Source organism: Eumetopias jubatus, unplaced genomic scaffold (genome assembly GCF_037043125.1).
Source record: "Eumetopias jubatus isolate StellerSeaLion01/CBP00866 unplaced genomic scaffold, mEumJub1_p1.0 scaffold_10, whole genome shotgun sequence".
In the NCBI taxonomy this organism is placed as follows: domain Eukaryota; kingdom Metazoa; phylum Chordata; class Mammalia; order Carnivora; family Otariidae; genus Eumetopias; species Eumetopias jubatus.
In genome coordinates, this window is record NW_028274816.1 from 114538802 (window position 1) to 114561411 (window position 22610).

The following is a 22610-nucleotide window of genomic DNA, read 5'->3' on the forward strand; positions in this document are numbered from 1 at the left end:
TGGGTTCTTGCTACCGAGGTGGGACTCCTCCAGAAGGCAAGGGGACATTCCGTAGGCTACACAAGAATGCGACGGGAGCATGTGACAAATGTTACCTAGTCTAATCTCACAACTACCCTACTGAGGTAGGTACTGTGCTTATCCCCACTTTATAGATGGGGAAACTGAAGCTTGGAGGAGGTAAGTAACTCACTCAAGGTGAACAAGCTAGAAAGTAGGAGAAGAATGATTCAACATCCAGAACTTGGACCCCAAAGCCCATGCATTTACTCCCTCGTCCCACGCTTCAAGTCACTTAGATATTCTAGTCCACGAGAAACAAGCCTTGTGGAGTTTACAACCTGGTACGAGATTCTCAGCCAAGGGTTCTTGAGGGTTTGTTGAAGTCCGCGGACTGCTCCCTCCCGCAACACCCCTCAAAATCAAACACACGATTTATGGTGTTTGTGTGCGTGTTCACTTTTCACGGTGGAAGGGAGCGTCCAAGTTCTCTTTAGATTATTGAAAGGGTCTGGGACTCAAAAAGAGGTTAAGAACTGTGGGCCAATGAGGTGAGGCCTTGCTAACTAAACTCTAGAACACAGATCTTTTGACTTGAATCCTCTACTTCACTTCACCTCCTTGCTCTGAAGAAACAGCCAAGAGGGCAGCCTAAATTTCTCCAGAAAGGGAGGATGCAGAATCAAGGAACTTGGCACTGAAACTCTACCCAGCCAGCCTGGGAGAGGGTGTCCCAGAGATACACTGTGGCCGAGGCGGGGAAAGCGTTAACAGCAAGACCCTGCGGGATGACAGGGATTTCCTACAGCGTTTATTACTTCTTTCCATCACTTAAAAACAAGCTCCAGCACTGTCTCAATTCTGATTCTGGATTTTGCTTGGATCCACACAGATGCAAATTCATGATCAGCAGCCCTACACTATCAGAAGTTAGCAGGGGGGAAAAGATTCTGTTCCGAACAAATTTGCTAGTTTTAAAGACCACTGTCTATCCAAAAACAAGGGCATGCATTTACAAGGGCTACTGTTTTCATTGTCAGATGTTCCAAGACATTAAACAATGACAGTGGTACCATTCGATTAGCCAGTGTTATCAAGCGTGCCTTCCGTGCACTGGGCTCCGGGCCTTACCCATGCTTATCTCAGGGAGTCCTCATCTCATCCTACGAGGTTGGGGCCTTATCATCTCTCATTTACAGATGACAAAATTGAGGCTCAGAGAGGCTAAACAGCTGCCCAAGGACACACAGCAAATAAGTGACAGGAGCCAGGGTTCGAACCCGGGTCTAGCTGACCCTACACATGGGGCTCTAGACCATGTAGCCACCACCACAGACCATCCACAAACTGTTAGTTATGGGTCCCTGGCAAGATACGTACAGGAAAAGAAAATAAGTAAGGATTTAAAGACATTTCTAGGGGTGCCTGGGTGGCTCAGTCGGTTAAGCATCTGATTCTTGATTTCAGCTCAGGTCATGATCTCAGGGTTGTGAGATGGAATCCTGCGGTGTTGGGCTCCATGCTTAGCAGGGGTCTCTTGGGCTTCTCTCTCTGCCCCCTACCCTGGCATGCGCACACGTTCTCTCTCTCTCAAATAAATTAATAAACCTTAAAAAAAAAAAAAAGGCATTTCTAGAATCTGACATTGCTCCAGCATCCCAGCATGTGGTGGGCTTGCCTCTTTGAACAGGGAATGCACACAGACCAATTCAGACACCATCAGACTTGTGCAGGCTGGTCATACTCATTGGGACCACATACCCATCCCGGAACGAATGAAAAACACAAAACCCATCCTTCCCCTCGGCTAGCTGAAGAAGCCCTGTTCTAAAGGTAGTCTGCAAAGACGGACACAGGTGATGCTCAAACGAGCTCCAGCCATCCCCTCCATTGTCCCCTCAGCATGCAAAGTCTTCTAGCACAGCGCTTCTCAGACTTGACTGTGCACATGAACCTGGGATCTTGGTAAAATGCAGACTGACTCAGGTGGTCTGCCGGGTGGGGGAGGTGGCGAGACCCCATTTCGAACCAGGTGACCTGAGGGCTCCTGGTCTGGAGTCTGGACTTCGAGGAGCAGGGTTCTAACCACACAAACGCACCAGGGCGCATGAGGCTGGGGCCAGAGACTTCGCCTGACAAAGCCAGCCAGAGTCCAGCAAAGGGCCCAGGAAGAGGCTCACCACCCGGGGCCTGGCCGTGAGGAAGGCAGAAGGCCTTGGAGGGACTGGGCTCAGTTCAGAGGCAGCTCTTGCAACACACCTTTTCCCCCTCCAGCCTGAGCCTGGGACATCAAGGGGCCCCTTTCCCCTGCACTGCAGAAACAGAAACAAGTCCCAAGGGCTTGACTGAAGGCAGAGCAAAGCAGCTGGGAAGCATGGGCAAACATTCGGAGGACTACTCCCTCTGAGCATACCTGAAGAGGGGAGGCGTTCTGGGGGCACTCTGCTTACGGCCTTGCTCTGTGCGTGCCAGATGGCTGGCCAGTGATGTCCAGCAGGCGGGCCCCGGGAGAATTACTACACTCACATGTTCGGACCGCACTTTTTACTCCTTATCAAAGGATATTCAAGTCTACTGTGAGAGCTCAGAAATCTAATTAAGAGCTGGAAGCCTCAGAGGAAGGAGTGTAATGTGGGTCACCCCAGAAGGGCAAAAATGGCCCCTCCGTGGCCACTTTGGCAGCCAGAAAGGGCCACGAGCCGCTCCCCTCCAAATGGGAATGGTCTCCACTTCCCTCAGGTAACCCTCAGGTTACGTGTCCCACTCCCTGGAAATTCTTACAATAGAGACCTTCCTCCTGATGGCCAATGTCAGTCTCTCCTAATTCAATTTACGGCACAAGGACAGACTATGTGCTTATCAAAGGGGCAATTCATAGAAGGTGACCCAGATCTTCCATTCATTCAAGGATTTACTCATTTATTCAAAAACATTACAGACCAGGGGCACCTGGGTGGCTCGGTTCGTTAAGCATCTGACTTTTGGTTTCAGCTCAAGTCATGATCTCAGTGTCCTGAGATGGAGCCCCACATCAGGCTCTGCGCTCAGCGGGGAGTCCGCTTGAAGATTCTCTCCCGCTGCCCCGCCCCTCCCAAATAAATAAATAAATCTTTAAAACAAATAAACAAACACATGGACCAACTGCCATGTGCCAGGACCATCAGGAAGTGGGCTTACAGCAGACTCAGCAGACTGGGGCCTTCCCTCCCCTTCTCTAAGGAGCAGGAACACATGAAAGAAGGCGCCCCGTGCACGAAGCCATTGCCTTAACGAAGGCAAAGGGCACTGCCTGTTCCAGCGCTGGAGGGAAAGCGAGCAGCCCTCCCACATGCATGAGCTTAGGGAAAGCCAGCCCCACAGTGGGACTGGGCATTTGAAGCCAAAGGTACCTGAGAAGGGCTCCTTCACTCACACAGAGTGGAGAGAGGCCTGACAGTTCCCGACACGCACAGCCAGCAGTCAGAGGGCCTGATGTCCCAACCAGAAGTCCCTCCGCAAGATGCAAGCCCACCTCCGGGGTCATCAGGCTGAAAACGTCCTCTGCGTCTCAGATGACTCTCATGAAACCACAAGCATCTTTCTCCCTTTGCAAAAACCGAATCACATTCTCCTGCCTCCAAACCTTGCCATGTGCATTTCCCTACACGATGCTCCCACCTGGCTCCTTTTCACCCAGCCACCTGTCCTTCCTTCTCTCAGAATCCTGCTCAACACAAATCTCCAGACAGCTGGTGCAGGCACAAGAGCAAGGCGCCTTAACCTTGGGCACTACTGATATCTGGGACCAGATCATTCTCCGTTGAGGGGGTCTATCCTGTACATTGGCAGATGTTTAGCAGCATCCCTCGAGCCACAAATGCCAGGGGCACCCCCATCCCCAGTTGTGCCAACCAAAAATGTCTCTGGCACACCCAGTGTCTCCTGGGGGACAAAATCATCCCAGTGGACACTGCACTGGAGGGATGGCCGGCAACCCTGGTGGTACACGAGGAACACCTGGGGAGCTTATAAAACTCACCCATGCCTGAGTCTACCCTGCACACACTCTGGTTCTGGTCTCAGATTCCACGAGGAGACAAGAATGTCCGTCACTTTACTAGCCCTTAATGTTCTTCTAATGTGTTGGTTGGTGCATCCGTTAGACTGGATCTCTCCAGAAGCATGAGCTATACTTTTTTTCCTCTCTCCACAAAGCTCCATGCAGTTCCTCCTATTCTGTGCTAATCATAAAAGTTTGAAAAGTTCTTGAGCCCCACCTCCACTCCAACTTCAGATGAAGAAGCCATTTCAAAAAGCACCATCTCCCCCAAACTCAACGGCATATGACAAGAAGAATTTACAACCTTTCAAACTTCAAGAGGAAGAGGGTCCATGAGAATCTAGCCAGCTGATTTTGCTCCCAGTGTCCAACCTGTGAATGAGAACACTTCGTGCTCTCCCTTGGGTGGGAGGAAGCTTGGCTGAGCAGCCAGGACGCCCGCCTCTGTACACTCAACTTTGCGGAGGCCCACCCCTCTGGACCAGAATGGAAGGTGCGACGCTGGGGGTCCGTAGCAGTACCAGACATTCCAGTCTACCAGACTGGAATCTGTGGTCCTCAGATAGTGACTTGACACTAATGTCAGCAGACCCAGAATCAAGCTGTTTTCTGAGCCTGAAAGACTAGGATCTTTCCTCACACATCCCTCAAGGATCCCCAGGAGGATCAGGAGAGCTGACAGACAGAGAGAGCGCTGGCGATCATTAACAGTTAACAGACATAGATCTACGTCCTCTGCCTCTTCTCCTCCCCAAACCTGAGGCTGGCCCTGATGGCCACCTCTTCAGACAAGGTCAGAGAGGAATGCCGTGCCAAGGGAAGAGATCTGGTTATAAACCCCACCCTTCCCTAAATGGAAATGCATTCACCACTCACTCATTTGGTAACCAAACATACAGAGGATACCTCATAAATGATGTAGGTGCTTAGGGAGCAGCAAGCATCCTTCCCGGTTGTTTTTTTTTTTTTTTTTAAGATTTTATTTATTTATTTGAGAGAGAGAGAATGAGAGACAGAGAGATGAGAGGGGAGAGGGTCAGAGGGAGAAGCAGACCCCCCTGCTGAGCAGGGAGCCTGATGTGGGACTCGATCCCGGGACTCCAGGATCATGACCTGAGCCAAAGGCAGTCGCTTAACCAACTGAGCCACCCAGGCGCCCATCCTTCCCGGTTTTTATACTTGGGTTAGCTTAAAGACAAAATGATGGGAGGGGAATCCAGGGGGCCAGGCTCCCACCCCCACCCCACCCCCCCCAAGACAGTGAAGGCTATTCAAGCTCCCAAGATCAGCCTCCTCGCAAAGATTCACCGGCTCATACATAAGAATACAAATTGCTAATGAGATTACATCACATTTAATGAATGATTTAATGTTTTCTGGGAGATTATAGTCATTTGATATTCATGGCCAAAAAGGATGAGCAAGTCTTAAAGATCTGCTTCCTGTGGCTCTGGCTAGCTTGCTGAAATCAGTCTAGGGCACCGAGGCCTTCCATTCTGAGGTGGCCAGCGGGATAGTGATTTTTTTTTTTTTTCCCCAAGCTTCCTTCCCTCCTCTCAATTACACACACACCCTGTGGCCTGGAGACGGAACGCATTCCTGACGCTTACGCTTCTTTTCATTCCCCAGAAGCAGGAGCTTTGGAAACCGGGGCCTCCAGGAAACATTCCTGGGGCGGGGGAGACGGGGGACCCGAGTGACACTTCCTCACTCACAGGCCCGCCCCTCCCCACTGCCCTCCCTTTCCTCCCCAGGACTGAAAAGCCCCAGCGGGCTGGAACTGAAGGGCTCCCGCAGGGAACAAGGCCCCCTTTGAAAGCGCGTGTTTACCGCAGCCCCGGGCAGGGGTTGCCATGGCCACCGTCCACCTTGGCAGGACCCGGCAGGCCCCAGCGCGGGGACACCCGGCCCGGCCCCCGGCACCCTCTCCTGGGCCCCGCAGCTGCTGGAGGCGCTGATTTTCCGCAAATCTTCGGCTCAAAACATAATCCGGAAAGAACCGAAAGAGGATTAGGGCTCGCCTCCATCCCCCAGCAGCCCAGCGGCCGCCCCCCCTCGGGGGCTCCCCGACCCGCCCGCGCTCGGGGCGACACCGCCCGCCGGCCGCTAATGGGGTGACTGCTTTCCGTCACTCATGGTCGCCGCGCCGGGGAGCCGAGTGGGAGCGGCGAAGCCAGCCCCGGAGGCCGCAGCCGAGCCGCAGCTTGAGCCCCCGGGGCCGCCGGGCTGCGGGAGGCCACCGCGGCGCGGCCCCCAGGACAAAGGCGCAGCCCGGGCCTGGCGGCGGGGCCCTGCGAGCGGCCCGCGGCGGCCCCACGTTCCTGCCTCGCCCCTTCCCCCGGGAGCGGCCGGGGGGGGGGGCGCAGCCTCTAAATAATTCAGCCCTCACACTGCTCTGTGCTCAGACAGGTGCTTTCATCTCGTTGGTAGCTCTCCCAGATCTGCAGTTTCACAACGGGAAGCACTGTAATCCCAAACCTGGGCCTGCTGGGGCACCCAGAACCTCCCCAGCGCCCCCCACCCCCACACCCGGGGCCCAGGACGGAAGGGAAGGAGCCACCCCGACGAATTCAACGAATTGCTGGAAGCAGATGGGGCGCGGGAGGAGAGGTGGGCGGGTGCGCGCTCCAGGGGCTGGAAGCTTCACCTCGCACCTGGGCGGTGCTGGCAGAACTGAATTCATAGAAGGACCTGAGCGTCCTCGGGCTAGACCTGCCTCTGTCAGCAGTCTCCCCACCTTCCCTCCAGCTTCCTAGCTTCTCGGGGCTTCCTCCTGCACGGGGCGCACCACACGCCTACATAGCTCTCCTGTTCATTCTAAGCAAAGGGCCTGGGCACGCAGAATCACCATGCCATAGGTCCCTGTCCCTGCAGTTGGCCCGCTTTGGCTTCTATTAATAATACTAGCTGATATTGTATCGAGCACTCATTTCATGTAATCCCCACCATAACCATATGAGGAAAGTACTACAAATATCCCCATTTCACAAGTGAGGAAACCCGGACTCAAGGAGGTGAAGAAATTTCCCCAGGTCATATAGCTAGCAAAGCGAGAACAAGGGTTCGTGCCCAGCTGTCTTAATTCCAGACTCCAGGCCTTAACCCCACGGTACACGGACACATGCGTACACTGCACTGCAGTCTTCAGAGAACTAAGCCCAGAGAAGTGAAGTGACTTGGTCACAGTCACACAGCCAGCTGGTTCCACATCACAGTTTCAACTACAGAAGCATCCATATTTACACAGCTGAGAGCACACTCAAGGTACTCTCTCTTTTTACAGTGTTATGGTCTAATGGCCTGTAAACCTAGCTTGACCCCGGGCAATGCCCCAAGCTAGTCCTGTCATTTCCTCTGGTCCAGGCTCTGTGTGATCTTCTAACAAACAGCTCCTCTGCCTCTAGAAGAGTTTTATTTTTCTGTATTTATTTATTTATTTGTTTGTTTTTTATAATATATTTTTTTAAGATTTTATTTATTTGAGAGAGCGAGAATGAGAGAGAGAGAGAGCACATGAAAGGGGGGAGGGTCAGAGGGAGAAGCAGACTCCCCGCTGAGCAGGGAGCCCGATGCAGGACTCGATCCCAGGACTCCAGGATCATGACCTGAGCCGAAGGCAGTCGCCCAACCAACTGAGCCACCCAGGCGCCCTTTATTTGTTTGTTTTTTAAGTAGGCTCCTCCAGGCACCTGGGCAGCTCAGTCGGTTAAGGGTCTGCCTTTGGCTCAGGTCATGATCCCAGGGTCCTGGGATCAAGTCCTGCATCTGCTCCCTGCAGAGTCTACTTCTCCCTCTGCCCCCCCCAACTCATTCTCTCAATCTCTCTCTCTAATAAATAAATAAAATCTTTTTTAAACATAAAGTAGGCTCCTCTCTCACAGCATTACAATCTCTCCCATCCCCCTTCAGGGCAGTGCAATCTCCAAGATTCCTAACGAGAACTCGCACACCAACATGCCAGCTCCCATTAACGCGCCACTTTACAGTTCTCGAAGCTTTCCTCCAGATATTACTACTCCACAGTCCTTGAACCAGGTAGCATGGGCCCCTTTCTGAGGACTGTCTCCATCCCCATGCACAGAGGAAAGCCCCCGAGCCTTGGGGATACCTTACGGACCACGTGCTCCTGGCTACAGCTGATTGGACCAACGGGAGACAGCTGACACAAATGGGCCAATCAGATTCTTTCACCAGGAATTTGAATCAGGGTTCTGAGCTACCATTGAGCCTGATGGTTCCTGGAACCAGAGCCGGTCTAGTTGGAAGCTGAGGCCACGACATCTGGCACACATCCACAGAAGCAGGGGCATCCTGCCGTTGTAGGCACCTGGGAGGCCAGTCGTATTTCCTGCCCTTGATTCTTCCATTCCCCTGAGACTTCAAACAGCTCAAGCTGGTTTCTGTTACTTGCCATCAGTGGAGTTGGAACTAAGAGATGGGCTGGGTTATTATCCTCCTTTTACAAATGAGGAGAGAGGCTCACAGACTCACAGAGGTCAAGCGACTCAGTGAAAGTCACATGGCCAACGTGTAATAAAGGAGAGGTTAAAGGGAGCCTAGCTGGCTCAGTCAGTGGAGCCTGCGACTCTGGATCTCTGGGTCCTGAGTTGGACCCCCGCATGGGGCATAGAGATTTTTTTTTTCAAGATTTTATTTATTTATTTGACAGAGAGAGACATAGCGAGAGAGGGAACACAAGCAGGGGGAGTCGGAGAGGGAGAAGCAGGCATCCCTGCAGAGCAGGGAGCCCGACGTGAGGCTCGATCCCAGGACCCTGGGATCAGGACCTGAGCCAAAGGCAGACGCTTAATGACTGAGCCACCCAGGCGCCCCGGGCATAGAGATTACTTAAATAAATAAATCTTAAAAAGAAAAGAGAGAGAGGTTAAAATCGCTGCTGTGAATCTCCTTCAGTGCCATCTCATGCCTCCTTCTCTTAAGGGATTAAAGGAAGTGACAGGTGTTCCCTTCCCGTCAGTGTAAAAAGAAAACGGTAACTGAGGACAAGTGATTAGGCCAGAGGCACTCCAATGGGCTAAAGCCACGGACAAGAAATACAAAATGCTCGCCTTTAAAAGCACGAAGGCAGCCCCTTGCTCCCCTATATTGCCCAACCTCCCTAGCAGTTAGGTTGAAGCCATGGGACTAGTTCTGACCAATGAAATGTGAATGGAAGTAAGGCGTGTCAGTGCCTTGCAAGGCAGCTAAAGCCAGGGGCTGCCTCCGTCTCTGTCTTCCACTCCTGTGGTAACTCCGAAGGCCTCCTATTTCAGACGGTGTGGCTACAGATGGGGTAGGACTGCCTAACTGCATCAGACTTTCCATGAGCACAAACTAAGCCTCGATTGTGTCAAGCCACCGGGGGGGGGGGGGGTCGTCAGCGTTCCATGGTTACCACAGCATGGTCTAGCCTCTCCTGACTGAAGCTCACAAGTTACTCAACCTGTTTCCCTCAGCCCAGTTCCGTGGTCTGCAGGATGCTGCCTCTGTTGGTTTCACAAATATTTCCAGAGTGCCAGTGCCAGATGCTGCGACAGGGAGAGCCAAGAGCACCGTCGTCAGAAAGTCCCCTTCCCTCCCCTCCAGAAGCTCCTCATCTGGTGACCCACAGGCCCCACTCTGGGCCTAAAAGGAATAGTTCTACAGGTGTGAATGCAGGCCCTCCCAGCCAACCACTGGCTGAACTGAGCGCTGAGGGAAGGTCTGCCGCCAGGAGGCAAAGGCAGCTTGTCCCAGCGACTCCAGGGGGGTGGCAGCCAAGAGCGAGTTCACACCGGGTTTTCACACCCCGCACGCCGCCAGCCTCGTGGCCACACACGAGTGCTTCCTGCGCCCTGGGCACAGAACACAGCAGAGAAGGCATCAGGGAGGAGTTATCAGGACAGCCGGTGGCGGCCAGTAGGAAACAGGAGCAGCAGAAGACACGACTCATCTGCCCTCACCCTCCTCTGCAGAAGTACCTCCTCTGAGAATCACACCGTCCCCCCAATCCCCGGCTTAATTTATTTTAACCCAAGATGTCCCCAACGACTGAACTTTTCTCCCATGACCCCACATAGCTGAGGACCAACCAGAGACATCATCACTGTCAGGGACCGGTGGCTGGCTACAGTCTCCTTTCTTCATGCCGAAAACTAGATGAGAAGTTAGCTGGCACGGTCGCCGTGCACAGTTGTGTGAGCTGTTCACTTCACAAGGTGTCCATCCAAGGGGGCAAGAGGGGCTGGAATCTAGCCTGGGCTCTGCTTACCAAGCTCTGTAGCCTGCAGAAAGAGTCCCTTCTTCGAATTCACACAAAGGTATCCTGCTGGATGCTGAAGCCACAGAAACCTTGGGGTCAGCGCTTCCCCATAAAGAGTGAAGAAGTCTGATGATGGGAATGCACTCTACGGGTCTCTCTACTTTCATGTATATTTGAAAAATTTCACAATAAAAGTTTAAAACCCAAAACCATTCCACCCAGCAAATGGCTGTGTTACTTGGACAAGTGACATTACCCCTTAGCCCTCTGCCTCAGCTCCCAGTCTAAAAAGACAATAATCCCTGGTTCATAGGGTTGATATAGGTACTAAATTGAATTACTTAAAGTGAAATGCTTGACACAGAGTAAGTCCTCTTACAAATGGGAGCTATTAACAGTAACTGCTGCTGATGGCCCGGGCAGGAAGGAAAATGAGGCAGAGAGGCATTGTTGAGAAAAGCCAACACTGTGGGAAATGTGTGCCATGAAGCCAGAGAGAGTCTGAAAGCACAACCACCCTTTCCACATTCCAGGGGGCTGGTGTGAGGAGTTTCCTTGCAAACCCCTCCAGATCCCCGCAGCCTTCACATTCCCCTGCAGACCCCAGCCTCAGCTCAGAATCCAAATTAAGGTCCACAGAAAGGTCACAAAAGATGTCTCAGAAAAGGAGATGTTTGTTCCCCAGCCTCCGGGCGAACTCAGAGAAGAAGAGGGTAACTTGTGGGTGGGGCTGGGCGGGCAGGGAGTGCTCACCCCCTTCGCCCCCTCCCCAAGACTCCTACCTGGAGTGTCCCGGAAGAGAACAAGAGATCCCCAGAGGGTGATTTGGATGACCGAAGGGATCAAGCATTATCAACAGGGAGGGCCCCGGCCACCTTCACAGGATGGGGGTGTAAGTAGCCATTCACATCCCTGAAGGTCAAAAGCTATTTTTGAGTTGTCTAGTTTTATGTAATGAATTTTTATGTGAATGTCTTCAAAATTATCACTGCTGTGTGTGAATTTGACCGGTGGCTTGTCATTTAAAAAGGACACTTTACATCCCCTATCCATTTCCCCTTTAAGGCCTATTCGTTCCCCAGAGCCTCACAGGGATAGCAGGGCGGAGGGTGGCCGTGAGGGGAAGCTGAGAGCCCTGGAGGGACCTCGGCCTCGGCTTGAACCTCCAGGACCCGCGTGGCAGCCTGGCCTCTGACCTGGGAGACCGCCACAGAAGGCTTCTGGTTTCAGTCAAATGCCATCCCACTCACTTGCTCTCCCTTTCTTCTTTTCCAGGATGCTAGCTAAGAGGATGATTCATTCTCTTATTAAGTCAGTTCACGAGAAAAAAAAAGAAGTCACGCAAGTTTCCAATCTTCTCTTCACTGAACACAAGCCACTCTGTGGTGCATCCCGATATGCACTTCATAGAAATTCCACGAAAAAGCCCATTCTTCACCTTTCCTTTCATGTCGCAAGAATTCACTATCCTTGCCAAGTTTTCTAAGTTTCTAAAGCTGTCATGGCTGAGGGCCGAGTTGGGATTTAAAGACAGGCTTCCAGATAAAATGTGATAAGAAGAGGAAAGAGGCACGTGGCTCTTAAATCCACAGACGGTGCCCTCCCTCATGGCAGATAGTAACAATCCACCCAGAAAATGTCCTTCTCTGTCCCTGCCGCTCTCCTCAGCTCTGTCCCAAACTTAGAAACAGCTGTTTCCCTATAACTCCAAAAAAAGCTCTCATATGCTCTGTCTCCTCATTCTTTCCAACACCGTGATCTGTACACTTAATCTACCTCCAGGCTCAGCTTATCCGTCCCTCAGCTCTTCAAATACTAAGAGGAGCCGTCAAAGAATAAGAAGCCCAACACTACCACGGTACAAAGCCCTCTTGTAAACACCATCTACAGACTCAGCAATCTGGCTTTCTGAGTTCGGATCCCAGTTCCTCAACCCGCTGTGTGACCTTGGGCAAGTGGACTCAACCCTCTGTGCCTCAGTAAAGTGGTGATAATACTACACTCACGTAGGGCTGAGTAAATAAATTAGGTGCCTGGCAGGGGTGCTTGGGTAGCTCAGTTGTTGAGCGGCTGCCTTCGGCTCAGGTCATGATCTCAGGGTCCTGGGATCGAGCCCCCGCATCCAGCTCCCTGCTCAGTGGAGAGCCTGCTTCTCCCTCTCCCTTGGCCTGCACCCCCCCACCCCCCACCTATGCACTCTCTCTTCCTGAAATAAATAAATAAATAATCTTAAAAAAAAAAAAGAAGAAGAAGGTGCCTGGCATGCAACAAGCCATGTAATAAATGTTCGCTATTATTACTAGACCATTGCAACGATCCGCGGTAGGGATTATTATTACCAGCTCTGTTTAGCAGATGTGTTCAATGGCCATTTATTGTTATGGATATAATATAACAGCTTAACGTGAAGAAAAGTATAAATTTTAAAGTTAGGTGATCTGGGACACCTGGGTGGCTCAGTCGGTCTTAATCTCAGCTCGGGTCTTGATCTCAGGGTTATGAGTTCAAGCCCCACCCTGGGCTCCAGTTAGGTGATCTGCACAGAATGACACAGTCCATACGTGGCAGGGGTGAGACTGGATCTTTGGTCTTGGGACTTCAAATCACAGCCTCACAAATTTCACACTTTCACATGCTCCCTCCCTTAATTGGGGAAATTTGAGAAGTGCCATGGATCAGCATCAAAAACAGATTTCAATTCTGTAACCCCAGAGAGTGGCAGTATCTTAAGGGAATGTTGCATGATATGCCACATAAAATTAATTTCCATTTGTTTCCACATTCTAAGAAAACATACCAAAGCAGCCATACAGAAGGTGCCACCCCATCAAAGGTGTCAAAAGACCCCCTCAAGGCAGAGGCTTATACCAGCCTCAACACTGTTCAGACTAAAAGGACTCCCTCGGGAGGCTCCTAGGCTGTCAGCAATTTGCAAAAAAGGTCAGCGCAAATCGTTTGGGAGCACATTTATGCAGGCCTGGCCTAAGCCATGTGGACTTCTGCCAAGCCCACAGTTTTTTAAAACACGCACTGTCTTCACCCTTGATAAATAGCAGCCAGGCTACAGAAACATTTCCATTACACCCAAAAGCCTGCTTGCCTCCACAACTCATCGAAATGGATGTTTCCAGCTTGAGAAGAACTCTTCCATAAAAACATCAAAAAACACCCCAAACTTTCCAGCAGAGGTAACCAATCTGGCATTTAGGGAACCTCTAAGCACAAGTAAACGGTATTTGTGGAAACAAATTATGTGGTAAACATACGCTCCTGCCCAAAGTCTAATTTCTATCTAATAAATGGATTAAGCCCATCTCTTCTAGCTCTGTTGTGAACATTCATCACGAGATTTCTACACACACGCTTCCATAAATGTTCTTCACGTCGTAGATCAAGCCTGATGAAGTCACCTTCTGGCCACGCTGGAGAGCGAGGGATGAAGAGCGTTCAGCATTGTGGCCCTGGCCTGACCACCAACAACCACGTGATTTCAAGAACCGATCAGAAAAACAATGACAGATGGCAGAAGCAACAGCGGCGAACATTTATGGAGAACTTACCAATATGCCAAGCACTGCGCTAAGGACTTCATAAGTATTTGATTCTCATTAGCAACCATTAGGGAATCTCAATACTCTCATTGTGTGGGTCAGGAAACCAAGACTGAGAGACTGAGTAACCCGCCCCCAGAACACGAGAGCAAGTACTGGAGGCTGCATTCAAACTCATGTGCTCAACCACATACCATAGGGCTTTTCGAGGTGCCTGAACGACCCAGGATTACAAATTCCTCTAGGAACAATCTGCGTGATCTTCAAAATCCTTTCTGGCTTTAAAATTCAGTGATTCTCGGGGCGCCTGGGTGGCTCAGTTGGTTGGGCGACTGTCTTCAGCTGGGGTCATAATTCTGGAGTCCCGGGATCGACTCCCGTATCGGGCTTCCTGCTCAGCAGGGAGTCTGCTTCTCCCTCTGACCCCCCCCTCTCATGTACTCTCTCTCTCAAATAAATAAATAAAATCTTTAAAAAAATAAAATAAATAAAATAAAATTCAGTGATTCTCTCTTTTACTTATTATTATTTTTTGATTTATTTAAATTTTTTTTTAGAAAGAGAGCAGTCGAAGACAGTGGGGGGGGGGGCAGGGAGGGACAGAATGGAGAGCAGAGGGAAAGGGAGAGAGAGAATCCCAAGCCGATTCCACACCCAGATTCCACACCCAGCGTGAAGCCCGACCTGGGGCTCAATCTCACAGCCCCCGAGGTCACAGCCCAAGCCAAAAATCAAGTGTCGGTTGCTGAAACGACGAAGCCACCCAGGCGCCCCTTATTTACTTATTTTTTTTAAGATTTTATCTTTTAAAGTAATCTCTAGGAGCACCTAGGTGGCTCAGTCAGTTAAGCGTCTGCCTTCAGCTCAGGTCATGATCCCAGGGTCCTGGGAGGGAGCCCCGCATCGGGCTCCCTGCTCCGCGGGGAGTCTGCTTCTCCCTCTGCCTCTGCCTCTCCCCCTATTTGTGTTCTTTTTCTTGCTCACTCTCTCTGTCAAATAAATAAATAAAATCTTAAAAAAAAAAGTAATCTCTACACCCAACGTGGAGCTCGAACTCACAACTCTGAGATCAAGAGTCACATGCTCTCCTGACTGAGCCAGTCAGGCGCCCCAGTGGTTCTCTCTTTTAGAGATAAAATGAATTTATGACTTGGACAAATAAAATGCAGTGACGCGCTGGGACTGCTAAGAGGGATGAAACATCTGTGTGCGCCTCCCCCAGATCCAGTCGGGGCGGGGGGGGGAGAACCGTGGATTTTCTAGGATAATGATGCCCCGGGAAAGAACCAGACTGGCCCCAAACCGTCTCTGGAAAAACGACAGCTTGACGTTCTTACAGGATGCCCCAATTTGCGAGGGTCTGCAAATTCTCAACTGTCAGCTCACAAAACTTAATTCGACTTCTTTTTTTTTTTTTTAAGGAAAGTCAATTGCAAGGAAATGTGCACAGTGGGGGCCAGTTTGAAGGACGCCAGCCCACGTGGGTCCTGTGGCATACTTATGCCTTCCCCTCAGGTCTACACCTGCTCATGGAAAACCCACCTCATGCAGGTACTGTGTGTTTGACAGCTTCCCTATGACCTCCCAGGCCGTGGCTCAGCAGTCACGGAACCGTGCGTGCTTGGGTCCTACGTGCACCCGCGGATATCCTCCCATGCTCCCTCCCTCATCACCCACCCCAGCCTCCAGGCACACAGACACTCCACAGCCTCCTCGCCCGACTCCTCTGATGCATCCCCCCCCCCCCCCCCCCCCCCCCGCCGCAGCACAGGAGTTCCCTGCCTGGTGGGGCTGGATGGGGAGACTCTGCCCCAGCTCGTCCCTCCCCGCTCGCGCCCCAGCTCGCTGGCTTGCTCAGCTCCTGGCACAGCCTGAAACCGAAACTAATCTCAGACCTGAACAAAATGAAATCATTTCCTATGCCTGATCGCCCTACATGACCACAGAGAATCTTCCCCCAACGGAGCGCCGAACCAGAGCTCTGTCAGGTCCCCTTAGAACCTACTGCTGCCTTAACAAACAAAGGACAATGGGGTTAGAGGAGGAAGCGGACTCTTTTCTGCCTCTGCTTTGCTTTAATTGGCCCAAGTCCACTTAAATTGACCCCAGCAAGTAAAGCCCACCACCCGGGATTTTAAACCCACTGTTCAGCACCAGTTCATGATTGGCTCCTTCTTAATCAGATTGTCTTCCGAGAGCAAGCCAGGTTCTCTTCAGAGATCTCTGTAGCCCTCTTGCCAAAGGCAGTTTAGAGCACTGTATCTGGGCTTTTCCCACATTTGAAAAATGCAGCCTTTACTTTCGTGCTAGGAACCCCAACAACAAACCTAAAACATTATAAAGGAACATTATAAATGAACATAACGTCAGCCCTTGACGATCTTTCAAAGAACTGTACGTTGTGAGGAAGATCCGAAACTGCATTGTGTTCATTCGTCTTGCCTGCTCCCCCTCCCCGCCCCCGCCCCACCACGCACACTTTGGTACACCTTTCTCTGTGGCCGGGGGTATTAGATAAAGATTCTGCTGCTGGCTTAAGCAAAACCCACGATTGGAAGGACAAAGGCACCAGCCCAGCAAGTGTATGGTAAAAGAGTAATAACTTTTGGATTGTCTGCGATTCACTTTTCATTCAGCAAACTTTACTGAGGGCCCCAAATGTGCACCCAAAGCCCTTCTAGGGGTCAGGCCAGCAGGGTGACGAAGATGACCCAGTAGCTCCAACAGGGAACGTCATTCTCAGAAACATCTGAGCGGAGCTGATGCTTTCTCCAGCGCCAAGAGCCCAAAGATCAACCACTTGCGGGGTTTCCTGCAGCCCTCTTCACAGGGCTTGGCCCCCACCCTGTGGGCCCTCCCAGGAAGCATCCCCTCTGACTGGGAGCAGTGTAGGGCAGGACCCCAGCTGTTGGGCAGATGTGCTTTGTGTCTTGGCTCACTGGCTAATGGACGAGCCGCTCCACGTTACGGGGCTTTCTTCAGTCACTTCCTTGGTAAAATAAGGAGTTAGGCCAGATTTGAGCAATCTTCTAGCTCAAAAATTCCAGCTCCTTTTACCCTCTTATGGCTGAGCTGACACAGACCTCTAGGGGCCTCTACTTCATCTTCCTGTCTCCAGATGAAACCTCTTAAACCACCAAGACAAATGAAACTTGTTCCCATTTCTAAAGACCTTCAGGGGAGGCCATTCCCCTCCACTCCTATGAGTCACTTCTTCTCACATCTCACATCCGATCTGCAAGGAACGTTTTCCTCATACCTTATTTGAGTCCTTCCTCTGCAGCTTACATGCATTTGCCTCTAGTTCTGCTTCTAAGTTCGGAGACAAGAGTGAATCACTGTGCTCTGAGCAGTAACTTTTTTGAAAAAAATTTTTAAGTGATCTCTACACCCGACAGGGGGCTCGAACTTACAACCCTGAGATCAAGAGTCGCAGGCTCTACGGACTGAGCCAGCCAGGCGCCCCTCTGAGCAGTAACTCCTAGGAGATTTTTATTTCTTCTTCAGCAACTTCACTGCAAGCATTACAGGAGGTGACTCTTAAAAACCACAAGACATCAAGGAACCCAACTGCACTTCCCGGTTCCTGCCTCATCCCGGCCAGCATGTTGCCAGATCCAGAACATTGACCTTCGGTTCTAATCAGAGTTCACAGTGTGATGGACTCCATGGCCAGATCAAAAGCCCTGGAGACTGGAGCCATCTTTACCTTTACTCAACTCAAGTGCCCCCTCTTACAGGAAGCCTTCCCTGCTCCAATTCTTCTGGCTGGCAAAGCGTCCCCTCTGCAGTGCATTGTCTCACAACAGTACTTGCCATGGCAACTGGAGTTCTAGGCTAACATATTTGTGTCCCCTACTAGACCACAGGCATCTTGCGGGCAGGGGCCGTGTCGTAACGACCTCTGTACTCGGGGTCAGGCCCCAGTAGAGTGCCTGGCCCTTGGCCAGTGGTTCTCAGCCAGCTGAACATTCCAGGCATGTTCCAGTGATGTTTGAACGTTGCACGGGCAGCTCTTCAAGCACAGCATGAACCCCTTCAACCTCCCACCCACCCTCCTCACCTCTCCACCCCCAGCCCAGGAGCGGTCCCTCCGAGAATTTCTCTAAGGATGTAAGCTCTGTAACCAGGCCTCTTGGATTCAAATCCTGCTCTACCACCTTCTAGCCATGTGATCTTGGGCAAGTTATTTCACCGCTTTATGTCTGTTTCTTTTTTTATTTTTATTTTTTAAGATTTTATTTATTTATTTGACAGAGAGAGAGAGAGAGACAGGAGAGAGGGAACACAAGCAGGGGGAGTGGGAGAGGGAGAAGCAGGTTTCCCGCCGAGCAGGGAGCCAATGCGGGGCTTGATCCCAGGACTCTGGGATCATGACCTGAGCCAAAGGCAGACAACGACTGAGCCACCCAGGCGCCCCAACGTCTCTGTTTCTTAACTGAAAAAATAGATATACCATCTCATAGAGGCTTGTGAGAATGAAACGAGCTGATCCATGAGAAGCACTTGAAACGGGCTGACCCATTGCCAGCACTCAGTGAATGTTGGAATGACCATTCCCCAAATCTTTTCCTTCCCAGAACCTGCCTCCACCGTGCAGCTTCCACTCTTGACTGCATCTCGGGCCCGTCCCCATCCCCACTAGACTCCCTTCCTCCAGGCCCTCTTTGCCCTGTTCCTCCAGGACCAAGGTTAGCATCAACACAAAAGCAATGCAACTCTCCTAACTTATTGCGATCCTTCCCCCCTCCCCGACCCCCACCAGCTTACAGGGCAGAGTCTCCAAAGAGAAGGGGGATGAGCTGGTTCCACAGCAGGGCTACGGATGCTGAGTCATTCGACACCCAACTATGCTTCTCTCTTGTCACCCTTGACATTTCAGGCTCCCCGTCTCCCCACCGTGCAGTCCCCTTTGCTCATAATTCAAAAACCTCACCCCACTCCATCTGACCCCTTCTAAAGCCAGGCTCCGCCACTACAGTCTTTACCAAAGATTTTCCTTAACAGTAAGACACCTCAGAACATTAGCACCCATGTGCGGAAATAATAATAATAATTGATGATCTTTCTCCACTAAAGAATTACACCACACTCCTTGTCTGGTATACGTGTTAGATCTCCTTCCACACTTTCTAAAGCTGAGAGACTGAAGCATTTACAAAATCAGAATGGAAGATGAAGGGCTGGGCCTCTCACTTCAGATCCGACACTCTGAACACTGAGCTTCGACAGGGAAGGGCACAGAGGGGCCCCATTACCTCCTGGGGGGAGGAGGTTAGAGGGAGCTGGAACTTTTTTCTCCCACCCATCAGTCCTCAAAGACACTGGGTGCCACCATCACAGAAATGAAAAGGTCACATTTTACAAGGGAGTTTATGTTTACAGGCACTGTTCTAGCATTTCTCATTTACGACCGGTTTTAAAAAGTAAGAGTCATAGCCCCATGATCAGGAGCGCGTATGCTGCTCTGACGCACAGGAGGTGCTCCCCGGGAGGAGTGAGCCACCGCAGACAGCACCCTAACTTCGCCAACAGGTGCTGTCCACGGCAGCGGCAGACAGACAAGTCCTGGCCACTGAGGAACGTGAATTTTTAGTCATGGCCACAGGACCCTTACATCTCACCAAGACAACCTCCAAGTCCCAAGTTCAGGGACTTGGACCACCGCCTCTCCAAGGCCCTCTATGGCTCTTACTTCCGGTAGGCATACGAGCCAACAAAACGGAGGCCCCGCCTCCTCCAGGGCATCTTATATAGTCAGGGGTGGTCCCTGTCTGACTCCCAGTTTCCTGCCCCCAAGGCTTTTGTCACTTACTGCTAGGGTAGGGAAAAGGCAGAATAAAGGTTGGAAGCTGTCAAGGAGAACGCAAGTGCGAGCGCTACTATATACCAAACACTGTGCAGGAGAGTTAAACAAAGCAAAACCCCCATGAGTTACCTCTGTCTGGGGGCACTTGAGTCTACGAAGGGCTTCCCAACACCAAAGCAGAGAAGTCAGAGATGGCCGACCCTACTGAAGGCTCTCCCAGATCCCCAGCAAACGTAGATGCCACAAACACGGGAGCAGCCAAACTAGGGGGCTCTGGCTAAGAAAGACAAGGCAGGACACGCCTCCTGGGGGTGCCATGGGATTGGTGACAACCCTCTCCTCTAGCCCCCACTTGCCTTTTTTAAGTCCAGAGGGATCTAAGGAAACTACAGTACCTAGATCCTGGCCTTGGACAATTCTGCCCCAAAACCTACTCAAGAGGAGGAGTGTTTTCACACTTACACTCCCCACTGCAGCTCCTTCTCCCACCTCACCCCCACTTCCCCAAGAATAAGCTGGGGCTCTTAAAGCGCCTGGCTCCTATACCCAGTAGAAACACCAGAATATCCATCCCATACTCTAACCCTCGTAGTTGCCTCTAATTCAACAACACTGTGGCCCCGGCCCAGGGCCCAGAGCCCTCCCACCACACAGACAGCAAAATCAGCCCCCGGAGATGCCCTCCACCCCAGATATCCGCCCCCATCCTCTGGCTAACTGTAGGGAGCTGGGAGCTGGTCCAGAGGTCCCGGGTCTCTATGGCCACAAGCCCAAAGTTGCATGAGAAGCTCATGAGAAAAGACCTCTTGGGAGGTCTACTCTTCACACCCTGGGATTCTTCACTGACCGGCTACAAAGGAGGGAACTGCTCTGAATGGCCTATGCTGGACCAGACTGCAGATCAGGGATCTTGAGAGGGGTTCCAGTTCCAAAGGGTATGGTAACATTCTGAGAGTGCCTACAAAACGTGTCCCTGCACACATGCATGCTTGAGGCAGGAGGGGCTGGAGCTTTCACCAGATTCCCAAAGGGGCCCGTGACCCCAGCCTCTGGCCCCGCCCCCATCCCTCCCCTCCCCCCCCCCCCCCCCCCCCCGGTCATATTATCACTCCTCGGGGCATCCTAGTTGACCAAGGTCTCTCTCCTGTTTGAGGACGTGCCCGGGCCTGAGGCATCACTCCTGTTCCCTTGGCTCCTGCTCCTTCCAGCTGCAGAAAGGGGATGGGAGTGTTTCCGACCCAACCCTCCTGCACACACCTTCAGCCTCCTGGTGACTTAAGCCAGGTTTCTCTCTCCATTCCAGAGAGGCCACTCCCCCATTCAAAATAGAGGTCCCAATGACATCGACCCTCGACAAGAGAGAAGTCCCCGTTTCACACTTGATCCCTCAAGGGGGCCAAATCTCATGGTAAGATGACTTCCTCCAGGAGAGAATTCCCGTGTCCCTCTCCTTTCAGGCATACATGGCTACCCCCGCGCCAGGCTGTAAAGATAAGCCTGCCTGCCAAAGAAAAGGGATGAGAGGCCCTGAACATCTCCCGAGTCCTTGCTCCTGGACCAGGTGGCTCAGGACACTAAGAAAATAGGATAACCAACAGGAAGGGTTCTTCCCCACGCGCTCAGTGGCACTGCTCCCCCGGGACCAGGTGGGGAGCGAGATGGTCTCCCTGCATCCGGTACCACCTCTAAGACATCTTATTTCTAAACTCCCAGTCATTCCCCTCACCCTCCACTCTCACCAAAAACAAAATAATAAAAATAAAAATAATGAAATAAATAATAAAGGAAAATCTAAAACCTCCCTCCTCCTAAAACAAATTCCTCTCCGGGAATTTATTTTCAGTATAAATTTCCTGCAGCCCAAACTTCTTTCAGTAGGAAAAGAAATGGCCAAGCCAGTGCTGGGTGTAAGGCAACAATGCAAGGAGAAACTGAAGAGCAAAGAATGAACAAACGCCAACACCAACCCCCTGGAGCTTAGAGCCCGGGGCACACCGCGCCGGAGGGGCGGGGGAGCAGGGGCGGGGACAGCGCGTTCTGAACTTTCCCTAGCGAGCCACCGGGAGATGCAGCTCCCAGGGGACCGGGTGGGACCAGAGAGGGCTGAGCCGACCTGTGACATTGGCGGGGACAGGAAGCCAGCCTCCCCTCCTCCTAGAAGGAGCTCTGGCCCCCGGCAGGCGCCCCCCCACCAGCCAGCGCCCCCAGGCCCAGGCAGCGCGGCGAGGGGCGCCCACACAAAAGGGGGAGCGGCCGGGGCGGGGGCTCAGCGCGGCGCTGGCCCGAGGAGGCCTCGCTGCCCTTCCCCGCGCCGCCCGCCCGGCCGCGACCACCCCGGAGCCCCGCGCCCCGCTCCCCGCCCCGGGGCCCGCCCGGCCCGCGCGCCCGCGGCCTGGGCGAGGGGAGGGGGCGAGGGCCGGGAGCCGGCCGCCTGTGCGCCCGGGGCGGCGCGGGCTCCGGGGCAGCCACGGGGGCAGCGCCGGGAATCAAACTCGCGCCCGCCCGGCCCGGCCCTCCCGGCGGCGCGGCGGCGATCGGCTCCCGAGAAGGTGGGGCCGCCGGGCCGGGCCGGAGGCGGCTCGCGCGGGGGAGCGAAGGGAGGGTCTTACCGAGCAGCCGCCAAGCGCATCGGCTCCCCGCGGGCCGGAGGGGCCGGCGGGGCCGGCGGGGCCGGCGGACGGGGGAGGGGCCGCGATCCCGCGCCGGCGGCGGTGGCAGCGGTGGCGGCGGCGGGCCCGGCGCGGCGGCGCGGCTGGGGCGCGGGAGGCGGAGAATGCGAGGCGAGGCCAGCTTCCTAGCGGCGGGCGGCGAGAAATGCAGCTGTCCCTGCGCGGCCGCCGGCGGGGCCACAAGTGGGCCCGCGCGGGGAGGAGCGGGGCCGCGGGCGGGGCGCGGGCCGGGCCGCGGCGCCCCCAGACCCGCTCGGAGGACCGATCCCCTCCGAGAGAGGAGGGGAGCAGGAATGGGGTG

The 22610-nt window shown here is 52.8% G+C and overlaps 1 protein-coding gene across 2 annotated transcripts in view; it reads right to left on the reverse strand.

Annotated features, from left to right (window-relative positions):
* The window catches only part of CUEDC1 (CUE domain containing 1), an 81002-nt gene extending 58668 nt beyond the window's left edge, over positions 1–22334 (reverse strand). The window contains exon 1 of one of the 2 annotated variants that reach the window (XM_028093004.2): positions 22250–22334. Coding sequence is in view for 1 of the 2 variants with exons in the window: in XM_028093001.2 (XP_027948802.1) it covers positions 22250–22269 (20 nt within the window). In the remaining variant the exon portion in view is untranslated. The remainder of the gene's footprint in view (positions 1–22249) is intronic. The other variant, XM_028093001.2, reaches the window with a different exon arrangement.
* Positions 22335–22610: the final 276 nt, after the last annotated feature.